Genomic DNA, 12,966 nt, shown 5'->3' with positions numbered 1-12,966 from the left:
ATTTATTTCTGTGGGTGGGGTTGTGTGTATTTGTGCGGGAGAGAGCTATTGGCAAAGACAGCAAACACTGAGATTCTCTGTTCTACCCAATTGCAATTCAATGTATTCCTGTTGTGTTTTATGATTTTCCTGATTTTGTAAGTGAGCCGGAACTGGTCTGTGACCGTAATAATAAAATTCAATTCAATTTCAGCACTGAGATTCTTGCATTGGAGGGGGTTGGACTAGATGACCCTCAGTGTCCCAACACTACTATTCTCTGATGAAAAGACACAAAATACATAACAAAAATAAGATCAAGGGCAAACCGGTAATTCCAACAACACATTTAAACACTTTGCTCCTAAAGTTGTATACATTCCTGCACCTCGAAGGAAAGAGAAAGAAATGCATTTTTAAAACAATAATAAAACAATTATCATTGTTTTTTAAGGAGCAGTCGCGATTAGTGAATCCGTAGCAGCGAGACCGTGGTTGTTTCTGCAGCTGCAGCTGTTTCTAATCCCCGGCCACTTCGGGGTTAAAACGAGAGAGTCCGGCTGCGCTTCCTAGAGGGGGGCGCAAAAGAAGGAAGCCAGCCAAGGGCAGAGGAGAGTGACAGCTTCTTTCCTGTCCCGCCCCCTTCCCTGGGAGAAAAAAAAGGGGGGTCTTTGTTTGCAGCAGGCCTGCTGGAAGGAGCTGGTGAGTTGCATGGCCACCTGTCTTGGATGCATCAGCTGAGATTCCTGCATTGCAGGGGGTTGGGCTAGATGACCCCTGGGGTTCCCTTCCCAAATCTTCAGATTGCATGGTTCTATGAGTGGGGAGAGCCTTTGAACGGAGGGGAGAGGAAGGGGGCAAGGCAGGTGGGCGGGCTGCTGGCTGGCTGGCTTGCAAGGAGGAGCCCTGCCCTCCTGGCTCAGGATCCTGTCCTCACAGTGGGCAAGACAGCTTCTCCCCCCAACCCCCAGTGGGAAGCCCCTCTTGCAATTCCCTCCCATTGCAATTCCCCAGAGCTGGCCTTCAGAGGCATTTGCAGCCTCCTGGAGGGAGGACAGCAGCCCACATTCCTCCCCTGAAAATAGGGACACCCGATTTCATCATCATCATATTATGGGCTGCTTTTAAAATGAGGCTGCATTTTAAATTGCATTTTAACCTGTATTTTAAATTGGTTCCCCCCCCTATTATGTTTTTACTGTAATTTTATTAGTGTTAGCCGCCCTGAGCCCGGCTCTGGCCGGGGAGGGGAGGGTATAAATAAAATTTATTATTATTATTTATTATTTGCACATCACCCATCTCACTGGGTTGCTGCTGGCACTCTGTGCAGCTTGCAACATTATATATATATATATATGTGTGTGTGTGTGTGTGTGTGTGTGTGTGATTGAACATTACACGCAATTAAACATTGCACATTTGAGAGTAGGAAGCCCTGCCTGCAATTCTCCCCTCTTGCAGTTAACCAAAAACTGGCCTTCGGAGGCATTCTGCCTCGGGAGGTGGTGAACTCTCCTTCCTTGGCGGTTTTTAAGCAGAGGTTGGGTGGCCATCTGTCACAGATGCTTTAGCTGAGATTCCTGCATTGCAGGGGGTTGGGCTAGATGACCCTCAGGGTCCTGTCCAATACTTACAAGGGAAAAAATAGTATTCTGTATTGTAGTTTGAATAGGGTGTTAAATAGACGATTCTTATGGAATACGTTGCGTAATCTGAATCCTGAAATACAGTAATACGCTTTGGTATGGGCTAGGGGGGAATATATAGATGCCCGAATGAGATTGCCAATTTTACGGGACCACCTCTCCAGGTATGCCCTGCAAAGGACCTTAAGGTTCATGAATAATCATAATTTAGAGGTCCCAGGCCCTAAGGAAGTCAGATCCTCCATCAGGGCCAAGGCCTTCTCAGTGATGGCTCCGGCCTGGTGGAACACTCTGTCCCATGAGACCAGGGCCCTGCAGGATTTTACTTCCTTCTGCAGGGCCTGTAAGACAGAGCTATTCCGCCTGGCTTTCAATTTGAACTTAGCTTGATCTTTTATTCCCCTTCCTCCCCTCCCCTTCCCCTTTTTATGAAGATTGCCCGCTCTGGGATCCTATAGCTAATTCTCCCCTGGTCTCCTCGCTGGCCCGGTTTTCTGAACTGGGAAGGGCGGGGTATAAATATTTTTTTTTAATTATTATTATTATCTGAATGCTCTGCTAGTGTAACATTTCATGTAAGATTTCCTGGCTCTCTGCTGGTTTAGAAGCCTAATCCATTTGGGTGATCGCAGGTGGAAAGAGGAGGAAGCTGTTTTGGGGGCCCGGGAGAGGGTGACCTCGGAGCGCGGCTGGGAAATGGAGGAGCGAGCCTTGGCTAAGCTGAAAGCAGGAAGACGCCAGAATGTTATCCAGACTGGGAGCAGCGGGGGATTCTGGGAAAGAACCACACCAGAGATCCTGGGCGAGGAGGATGCCCTTGACTGGGATGCCCAACGCCGACGTTTCAGGCGCTTCTGCTACCAGAAGGCCGAGGGGCCCCGAGAGGTTTGCAGCCGACTCCACCATCTTTGCCACGAGTGGCTGAAGCCAGAGAGACACACCAAGGCTCAGATCCTGGATTTAGTGATCCTGGAGCAGTTCCTGGCTGTCCTCCCCCCGGAGATGGAGAACTGGGTCAGGGAATGCAGAGCAGAGACCAGTTCCCAGGCGGTGGCCCTGGCCGAAGGTTTCCTCCTGAGTCGGGCAGAGGAGAAGAAGCAGGAAGAGCAGAAGGTGAGAGAGAGTTTTGTTCTGGTAGTTCCAAAAGACAAAAATGTGAGCATGAATAAAGTAAAAAAAAACCCCACTAGTTTCCAAAAGGAGGAGGAAATCCAAGCCCCCAACACTTTGCCTACCCCTTTCCAGTGTGGTGAGAGCCAGTGTGGTGTAGTGGTTAAGAGCGGTGGACTCGTAATCTGGGGAACCGGGTTCGCTTCTCCACTCCTCCACATGCAGCTGCTGGGTGACCTTGGGCCAGTCACACTTCTCTGAAGTCTCTCAGCCCCACTCACCTCACAGAGTGTTTGTTGTGGGGCAGGAAGGGAAAGGAGAATGTTAGCCGCTTTGGGACTCCTTCGGGTAGTGGTAAAGCGGGATATCAAATCCAAACTCCTCCTCCTCCTCCTCTTCTTCTTCCTTTTCTCTTCCCACTCCCCATTTCCTTTTCCTTTTTTAAATGCTTGGACATGGCATGAATTTTTCAGCATAATATATATATATATATATATATATTTAAAGATATTTATTAAGGATTTTAAACATTCAATTCACCAAACACATATAAAACCATCACCCAAATACAACAAAGAAAAACAGAAAAAAGCAAAAAGAGTAACATAAAATAGAAAACATACAACAAGATCAAATATCCAACAACCATATTTTCTTAACCTTTTGGACTTCCTCACATCTCCCATTCCTGCGTTCCCAATTATATAATTATAAACAGCAATTTATCACCTTGTTTCAACTCCTATTTTGTAATTTTCAAATATTATGTCTCCGACTTTAGATATTTTTATCAGATACTTAAATACTTAATTTAGACATAATGTTATTCCAAAATTTATCTTTTTCTCAGATATCACTTATTCACATATTTTTTTCAACTAAATTGCTGGTGCCATGTTGTTTTCAGTCCTGCATCCTTCTTAACACTCATACAATTTACAATGTTTTTGTAAATAGTCCTTAAACTTTTTCCAGTCCTCTTCCACTGCCTCTTCTCCCAGGTCTCGGATTCTGCCAGTCATTTCTGCCAGTTCCATGTAGTCTGTCAGTTGCGCCTGCCATTCTTCCAGGGTGGGCAAATCTTGGGTCTTCCAATATTTTGCGATAAGTATTCTTGCTGCTGTTGTTGCATACATAAAGAAAGTTCGATCCTTCTTTAACACCCTCTGACCAACAATACCCAGGAGGAAGGCCTCTGGTTTCTTAGAAAAGGTATACTTAAATACCTTTTTCAATTCATTATATATCATTTCCCAGAAAGCCTTAACCCTAGGGCAAGTCCACCAGAGGTGAAAGAATGTTCCTTGAATTTTTCAGCATAATATCAAATTCAGAGGGCACAGTTTGTCTTACACATTTGTCACTTTTCTAGTATGTTTGTGTTCCTTTTCTAAAATAAGCAAGGAAAAGAGTTTCAGGCTTATGAATGTTCTGTCAAGTATAGGAATGCAAGAGAGCGTAAGAAGAGCCTGCTGGCACGGATCGTGTGGAGATCTCTCGGTGCACCAGGCTGGCGACTGGCGAAAGCGAAAGATCCCTTGGAGAAGGATCTGAAATAAGCTCTAATTTGATTTGTTCTGGATTGTTTTGTTTTAATCAGGACCAACTGGTTAGAAACCAAAAGGTCCAAGTTACTCTGAACCAATTCCTGTTTTATGTTTGAATGTTGCAAATCACTTGGAAGATCTGTTCTGTAAAATATAAAGCAGTACCGAAATGAAATGAATAATAATGATAGAATCGTAGAATGATAGAGTTGGAAGAGACCACAAGGGCCATCGAGTCCAACCTCCTGCCAAGCAGGAAACACCATCAGAGCACTCCTGACATATGGTTGTCAAGCCTCTGCTTAAAGACCTCCAAAGTAGGAGACTCCACCACACTCCTTGGCAGCAAATTCCACTGTCAAACAGCTCTTACTGTCAGGAAGTTCTTCCTAATGTTTAGGTGGAATCTTCTTTCTTGTAGTTTGGATCCATTGCTCCGTGTCCGCTTCTCTGGAGCAGCAGAAAACAACCTTTCTCCCTCCTCTATGTGACATCCTTTTATATATTTGAACATGGCTATCATATCACCCCTTAACCTCCTCTTCTCCAGGCTAAACATGCCCAGCTCCCTTAGCCGTTCCTCATAAGGCATCGTTTCCAGGCCTTTGACCATTTTGGTTGCCCTCCTCTGGACACGTTCCAGTTTGTCAGTGTCCTTCTTGAACTGTGGTGCCCAGAACTGGACACAGTACTCCAGGTGAGGTCTGACCAGAGCAGAATAGAGTGGCACTATTACTTCCCTTGATCTAGATGCTACACTCCTATATGATGATGATGTTCAATTGCAAAAAAAAAACCCCAAAACCAAACAAACCTTGGCACCTGGACATTCCATTGTTGCGACCGTAACCTAGGTTTAAAATGCTGTTTGGGGATTAGATTATACAGTCAAACCTTGGTTGTTGAACGTAATCTGTTCCGGGAGCCTGTTCGGCTTCCAAAATGTTCGACAACCAAGGCGTTTACTTCTGGGTTTTTGTCATTTGGGAGCCGAAATGTTCCAAAGCAGAGGCGTTCGGAATCCGAGGTTTGACTGTGTCTGTATCTGATTTTCTAACACTGCTTCTGATTTTTTAGAACCTTTCTCCTGTGGCTGTAAGTTGTATTAAGTGGTTTTAATGTTGGGCTTTAATTGCTGTACCTCACCCTGGGTGCTTAGGGAAATTAGGCCAGGAAATTAGTAATAATATTATCCCTCCTTTCTGCTTCAGGGGCAGGGACCTCTAGCTGAAGTCTCTCTGGGTTTCCGTGGGGCACAGCAGGCAGCCTCAGCTCCCCGAGAAAGACGATTCTTCAGGTGGATCGTGCAAGAGTGTGACCAAACTGCCAACTCGCTAGGTAAGGAAAACTGCCGCCTGTCTCCATTTGTAAGAATTTATCTTTTAGTGTGGCAGCACCCGCAGTCTCAAACTCCCTGGCTATCAATATCACTGTACGCTTTCCGACACCTGCCAAAAATATTTCTCTTTTTTCTTTTTTTATTTATAGTTTTCAAATTTACACATTTCATTAATTTTGCAATCCATTTAACATTTCAGAATTTGACTTCCTTCCTCCTCTTTCTGCGGTTCCTTAAATTTACGTTTTCATATGTTCTGCATTTCCAAATTCATTTAATTTACTCCTTTAATTATTTACTGTAAATATATGTTGCTTTCACACTTTCTCAGCCTCTTCTCCCCCTGAGCTGAGCAACAAGCTATGGTTTAGTGAGCCACAGCTTGGCATGGTGTGCAAACCAGGTATATTGAAACCAGGGTGGATTTGATTTAAATCACGATTTAAATCACAAATCAGTAAGACTTGATTTATTTATTCATTTTATAGAAAGACTCATTCTTGCTGGTATAATCTTAATACATTTTTAGATTGGTTTTTACAGTTATATCAAAATTTACTGATTTGGTTATACATAGGCAGATAATTATGAAATTATTGTGAGGTTTAATAAGTTGACTGTTTATATTTGGACAACTTTTCTGCTTTACTTTATTGAAAGGAGAAAAATAATCATTTCCTTCATAGAAATTTAAACAATTTGTTTAACTAAAACAATAACATTATAGCATATGTATCCATGTTTGTTAACTGATGTGGTTAAACATTTTTTAAAAAACAAATAAACTTAGACTGTATTTTAGCACGCAGGAAAAACTTAAAACATATCCTTATTTCCTGATGAATAGCCTTTGGACTGTAATGTAACTTAAATAGAAAACTTTCTTTAGATTTTTCCCTCCAAAAGCTTTTTATTTTAAAAATCCCATTGAAATTTTAAAAAATCCAATTTAAATTTTAAATATCCAATTTTATTTTTTTTAAGAAATCATTGATTTTTATCCACCCTGATTGAAATGGAAACGCAAGATGTTTAAAGGAAATGAAATATCCTCCCGCTCTTTTTGTGTTCCTCGCAGGCAACAGAGTGACCCCGGCGACCCGCACTCCTTCTGGCAGAGTGGAAATGGCGGCTGTGGGGCCTGATCAGGTAGGGGAAAGAATCCCGGAGGGATCATTGGAGGCAGCTTGTATGCCAGGGCCCGGAAGGTTCCTGTCCCTTTACTACAAAGAAGGAAGCGTCTAGAAGACGAGGGGAGTCCATTAATGAAGAGCAACCCACCCCCCAGCCCCTAAGAACTTCAGCATGGCTAGGCTTTCCGGTTGTGAACATGAGAACCTCAGGAGAGCCTTGTTGATGCTTGCAGCCAAAGAGGGCACAGCCGATCCCAGCATCCTTTCTCATAGTGACCAAGCAGGAGATCCATTGGGAAGCCGGGAAACTCTCTGGGTGACAATATCACTTGGTGTCAGGCTTCAGGGGATCAGATCCCTCCCCCGGTGGCAGTAAATAAGCAGATCAGACGAAAGGAGCGTTCTCACCCAGTTAGTTTCTTTAATAATCACAGCGAGAGACAAAGGAATGCATATCTCTCTAGAAACGGCGTAGCTCCCAGTAAAGGTTTACCCCCTCCATCCCCATTAATCTACATCACTCCTACGTTGGGTGATCTGAGCTTGTTGTCGCTGAGCTCTCTGTTCTGTCACTCTCAAAGCCTGCCTAGCCCTAGGCAAAGGGGGCTCAGGAATGCTTTCCAAGAACACTGTCTCTCCTGGTATTTCCTCTTCTAGTTGTTCCTCACCCAGTATTTCCCAGCTTTTCCCCTCAGGACTGTGCCCCTCTGCAAACCACTGCTCTAAATCTATACTATCCTCCTGCCCTTGGCAGGTTCAGGAGAAGGGAGAGGGCGGCTCCCATGATTCCTCCTCAGTCTAGCCCCTGACACCTAGGTAGCTCAGTTGGCTAGAGCATGGTGCTGATGATGCCAAGGTTGCAGGCCTGATCCCCATTCCTGCATTGCAGGGGGTTGGTCTAGATGATGCTCAGGGTCTCTTCCAACTCAACAATTCTATGGTTCTATGATTCTTTTTCCGTCTGACCAGCTTCGCAGGGAAGTTTTTAAATTTTTTTTTAATATTCTGTTGGAAGCCGCCCAGAGTGGCTGGGGAAACCCAGCCACATGGACGGGTTATAAATTATAATTATAATTATTTATAATTATTTATTACTACAATAATCTTTTACCCACCTTCAGCCTATGCAGAACAGTCCCATCTAAGTTACTGGACTTGCCTAACCGGGTCATTTCTTGCAGTGGACCTACGCTTGAGTAGAACTTCTTGTTGTTGTTGTTTAGTCGTGTCCGACTCTTTGTGACCCCCTGGCCAGAGCACGCCAGGCACTCCTGTCTTCCACTGCCTCCCACAGTTTGGTCAAACTCATGCTGGTAGCTTCGAGAACACTGTCCAGCCATCTCGTCCTCTGCTGTCCCCTTCTCCTTGTGCCCTCCATCTTTCCCAACATCAGGGTCTTTTCCAGTGAGTCTTCTCTTCTCATGAAGTGGCCAAAGTCTTGGAGCCTCAGCTTCACGATCTATCCTTCCACTGAGCACTCAGGGCTGATTTCCTTCAGAATGAAGAGGTCTGATCTTCTTGCAGTCCATGTGACTCTCAAGAGTCTCCTCCAGCACCATAATTCAAAAGCATCCATTCTTCATCGTGTTCCTTGCCCCTGACTTTTTAAAAAAGAAAATTTGTTTTCTTCTTCCTCCTCCTCCTCCAGGATCGGGTGTCCTTTGAGGATGTGGCTGTGTATTTCACAGACGACGAGTGGGTGTTGCTGGATCCGGCCCAGAGAGCCCTGCATGTGAAAGTTATGGAGGAGAATTGTGGGAACCTGGCCTCTCTCAGTAAGGCTTCCTTTTTTGCTTTGACTTGGCAGATGCTGACAGTTGAAACGGCCGCCGGCATCAGAACCCAGCATCCTTTGCTTGGGTCCAGTTCTTGTGGCAGGCTCGTGGGGGTCTCTTAGGAGACAGGGATTTGCCATCCTGTATGGACCTGGGTGGCGCTGTGGGTTAAACCACAGAGCTTAGGACTTGCCGATCAGAAGGTCAGTGGTTCGAATCTCCGCAACGGGGTGAATTCCCATTGCTCGGTCCCTGCTCCTGCCAACCTAGCAGTTCGAAAGCACGTCAAAGTGCAAGTAGATAAATAGGTACCACTCCAGCGGGAAGGTAAACGGCATTTCCGTGCGCTGCTCTGGTTCTCCAGAAGCGGCTTAGTCATGCTGGCCACATGACCCAGAAGCCGTACGCCAGCTCCCTTTGCCAATAATCGAGATGAGCACCGCAACTCCAGAGTCGTCTGTGTCTGGACCTAATGGTCCTTTATCTTTATGGAGCCTCAAGCCTGCGGTGTCAGGGACTGGCTGGATGACAAATGGTGGGAGGCTCCAGCCGAGGAACCCTCTAGGGAACCCACAGAGCAAGAAGACTCAGACCCAGGGGGAGGTGGTAGGACACAAAGACAAGTCAGAGGATCAGGGAATCCAGGAGGTGGACGAAAGGAGGCTTTCTATGACACACTGGGCAATAGAGCTAGGACACAATATAGATTTCCATCCTAGGGTAAAATTTTGGAAGAGCTATCTGAAGTTTACTGCATGTTATTCCTTGTAGGAGAACTGCCTGAAAACGATTTACAGATGGTCTCTAATTCAGAGTAGACTTGCTAAGATTTAGTGGGCTGTGTGGATGAGTTAACATCAGAGAAAAACTTACACCAAGATGAATAAAAGTGGTCTATTTTTTATTAACCATGAAGGAGTCCCCGTTTTATAACTTGAAAGGAACTGCTTCCGCTTGAGATTTGTCCTGTATTAGCACTCAGAACGGCATTAAACTCGGTTTTGCTGCCTAGGTTTGGGGTCCTGGTTCTCTCTCTCAGGCTCTTACCGATTTTCTCTCACTGTTCCGGCAGGTGATGGCTGGGAGTTCGGTGCTCGGAATGAGGGAGATGCACCCAGATTATTGCTGGAAAGAGCTGCTTGTGAACAGGAGCTGGAAGAGCAGAGCAAGGAAACGGAAGGGGATGAGCAGACGAGGGATATTTCCTCTGCTGCCATGGGGGGAGCTTTCTGTGAAGCCCCGGTCCTAGAGAAAAGAGAGAAAGGGAAAGAAGGCAGCGAGTGCCCGGTGTGCGGGGAAAGTTTCAGTTGCAAATCCACCTTTAACGCTCACTTGAAAACGCACAAAGAGGAGAAACCGTACAAATGCTTGGATTGCGGAAAGAGCTTCTCTCAGAGGAAAGGCCTTATCCGACATCAGAGAATCCACACCGGGGAGAAACCCTATACCTGTCTGGAGTGCGGGAAGAGCTTCCGTCAGAGCGCGGCCCTCATCACTCACCAGCGTATCCACACAGGGGAGAAGCCGTACACTTGCTTGGAGTGCGGAAAGAGCTTCTGTCAGAAGACGACGTTGGTGAGGCACCAGCGGATCCACACAGGGGAGAAGCCGTACGCCTGCTCGGAGTGCGGGAAGAGTTTCAGTCACAGGTCCCAGCTCACCTCCCACCTGAGAGTCCACACTGGAGAGAAGCCGTATAAATGCCTGGAGTGCGGAAAGAGTTTCAGTCAGAACACAAACCTTACTTTACATCAGAGAACTCACACGGGGGAGAAGCCGTTCCGGTGCTTGGAGTGCGGAAGGAGCTTCAGTCATAGCTCGACCCTTATGGCGCATCAGAGAACCCACACAGGGGAGAAGCCGTTTACGTGTCTGGAGTGCGGCCAGAGCTTTGCTCAGAATGCAAGCCTTATCTTCCATCAGAGAACTCACACGGGGGAGAAGCCGTACGCCTGTCCCGAGTGCGGGAAGAGCTTCAGCACGAGCACCAGCCTCACCTCGCACCGCCGCATTCACACAGGGGAGAAGCCGTACACCTGCTCCGAGTGCGGGAAGAGCTTTTGTACGAGCACAAACCTTGTTACACATCAGAGAATCCACACAGGGGAAAAGCCGTACAAGTGCTCAGAGTGCGGAGAAAACTTTCGCAAGAAAGCGCACCTCCTTAGACATCACATGACGCACACGGGGGAGAAGCCGTACAAATGTGCAGAGTGTGGGAAGAGCTTCAGCGAGAAAAGAAATCTCATTTCTCATCAGAGGATCCACTCTGAGTGTTGGAACGAGGATCCTGTAAGCAGTCATTGGATTCCTCCCTCTGTAGGGCCGGGATATGTCCCCCTTACCCAAGATCCCAGTACTTTCCAGAGCCCTCTCAGTCATAATTCCAGCCCAGGAGAAAGATTGGAGTGTTTTAGTTTTTTTCTCAATGAGTAGATGGCAATTGGTCCAGCCTTAATTGGATGCAAATGAAAGGCACAGATAGGTTAAAATGGTAAAATAAAACAAATGAAGTTTAATGATAAGTAGAACAAAAAGGAATAGGTCTAAAAAAAAAAATTACTTTAAACAAAAAGGTTATTGATAAACTTAACAATAACATGACTAATCAAGTTTCTAGCTCTCAATGAGGCTTATGACTTCTATCAACATGACTGCGCCAGTTCAGAGTTGCCAGCGTGCAGCTGCTATTGATGGTAAACTGGTACAGCCAACTTTTGGCTGGTTCTGATCTGACCTGAAAATTCTCCATCCTGGGTTTAGGCTATTGCACCCTGGGAAGGTCACTTCAATGCTGCTAACAGGATGGTTTGACTTCACCCCCAGAGGCGCACTCCATTGTCCCTCGAGGCAGACGGATGCCAACAACTGCAGCTACTGAAAAACTTTGTGCCATGGTGGTCGGTGGTGTTTGCTGTTTTGGAATAACAGTGTTTGTGATGATATCGGACCTTCCGTGGTGTTTTTTCTCTTTTTGTAACTGTAATTCAAATCATGTGTGTTTGGGAAAGGGAGAGATCCACACTACTCTAGGGCACCCTATTCTAGAACTCTAGAAAACCCACTCTTTTATCTTTCAGTATTAAAATAGCAGCCCAAGTGTAGCAATCTTCTCCGCTAATAACACGAATATTTAGTGTAGTTGATGGGTGTTTTTAACAGTTTGCTGTATTCAAGCTAGAGCATGTATTTTAATCTGATTTGTAAAAGAAAATAAAAAATGCAAGGACACTAGGGGAAGCATTGCCCTGGTGACAAGCTATTGCTCTGTTGGTGAAGGATTACTTGTAGGGGAGGCTGGCCTCTTAGGATGACTACAGTGGTACCTCGGGTTAAGTACTTAATTCATTCTGGAGGTCCGTTCTTAACCTGAAACTGTTCTTAACCTGAAGCACCACTTTAGCTCATGGGGCCTCCTGCTGCCGCCCCACGATTTCTGTTCTCATCCTGAAGCAAAGTTCTTAACCCGAGGTAATATTTCTGGGTTAGCGGAGTCTGTAACCTGAAGTGTCTGTAACCCGAGGTAGCACTGTACTAGAATCATAGAATCCTAGAGTTGGAAGAGACCACAAGGGCCATCGAGTCCAACCCCCTGCCAAGCAGGAAACACCATCAGAGCACTCCTGACATATGGTTGTCAAGCCTCTGCTTAAAGACTTCCAAAGCAGGAGACTCCACCACACTCCTTGGCAGCAAATTCCACTGTCAAACAGCTCTTACTGTCAGGAAGTTCTTCCTAATGTTTAGGTGGAATCTTCTTTCTTGTAGTTTGGATCCATTGCTCCGTGCCCGCTTCTCTGGAGCAGCAGAAAACAACCTTTCTCCCTCCTCTATATGACATCCTTTTATATATTTGAACATGGCTATCATATCACCCCTTAACCTCCTCTTCTCCAGGCTAAACATGCCCAGCTCCCTTAGCCGTTCCTCATAAGGCATCGTTTCCAGGCCTTTGACCATTTTGGTTGCCCTCCTCTGGACACGTTCCAGTTTGTCAGTGTCCTTCTTGAATTGTGGTGCCCAGAACTGGACACAGTACTCCAGGTGAGGTCTGACCAGAGCAGAATACAGTGGCACTATTACTTCCCTTGATTTAGATGCTATACTCCTACTAGCCTATCATGAGTGACCCAGCAGTAAATCACACTGTGCAAGTCGGAGTTAACGCTTTATTAGGAAAAAGAGGATCTGCACTGGAGTGTCAGGCCTGAGCACAGCAACTCGTCTCCGGTAGATCTCTCCCCCGCCCCCCCACACGATGAAGAAATTCCTGAGACTGAATATCCCTGCCTTCCCACAGTTCCCTAAGTCCCCCCCCCCCAGGGTTTCCCCCCAAGCAATCTGAGACGGTACCTGTGTGACACTAACTTCTCCACCCTCTTCATGCGTCTCCTGGGTCTTGGGAGACCAGGAGGGAGGGGAGCTTGTTGCAGC

At 46.0% G+C, this 12,966-nt stretch overlaps 1 protein-coding gene across 2 annotated transcripts; it reads left to right on the top strand.

The window, feature by feature from the left end:
* The first annotated feature begins 567 nt into the window (after positions 1 to 567).
* On the top strand, positions 568 to 11,794 carry LOC310701271 (uncharacterized protein). 2 transcript variants are annotated; one of them, XM_083491921.1, is made up of 6 exons: positions 568 to 681; positions 2,261 to 2,741; positions 5,497 to 5,623; positions 6,703 to 6,773; positions 8,406 to 8,532; positions 9,605 to 11,794. In XM_083491921.1, the coding sequence occupies exons 2-6, from the start codon at positions 2,325 to 2,327 to the stop codon at positions 10,966 to 10,968; spliced, it is 2,106 nt and encodes a 701-aa protein (XP_083348047.1). In that variant the 5' UTR covers positions 568 to 681; positions 2,261 to 2,324; the 3' UTR covers positions 10,969 to 11,794. The 2 variants fall into 2 exon arrangements, with proteins under 2 accessions (XP_083348047.1, XP_083348048.1); XM_083491922.1 differs by having other exon boundaries at positions 608 to 681; positions 2,234 to 2,741.
* The last annotated feature ends 1,172 nt before the right edge of the window (positions 11,795 to 12,966 follow it).

This window comes from Podarcis liolepis (assembly GCF_965112155.1).
Source record: "Podarcis liolepis genome assembly, chromosome: 2".
NCBI classification, from domain to species: Eukaryota; Metazoa; Chordata; class Lepidosauria; order Squamata; family Lacertidae; genus Podarcis; species Podarcis liolepis.
This window is presented reverse-complemented; position numbering and strand designations above follow the sequence as displayed.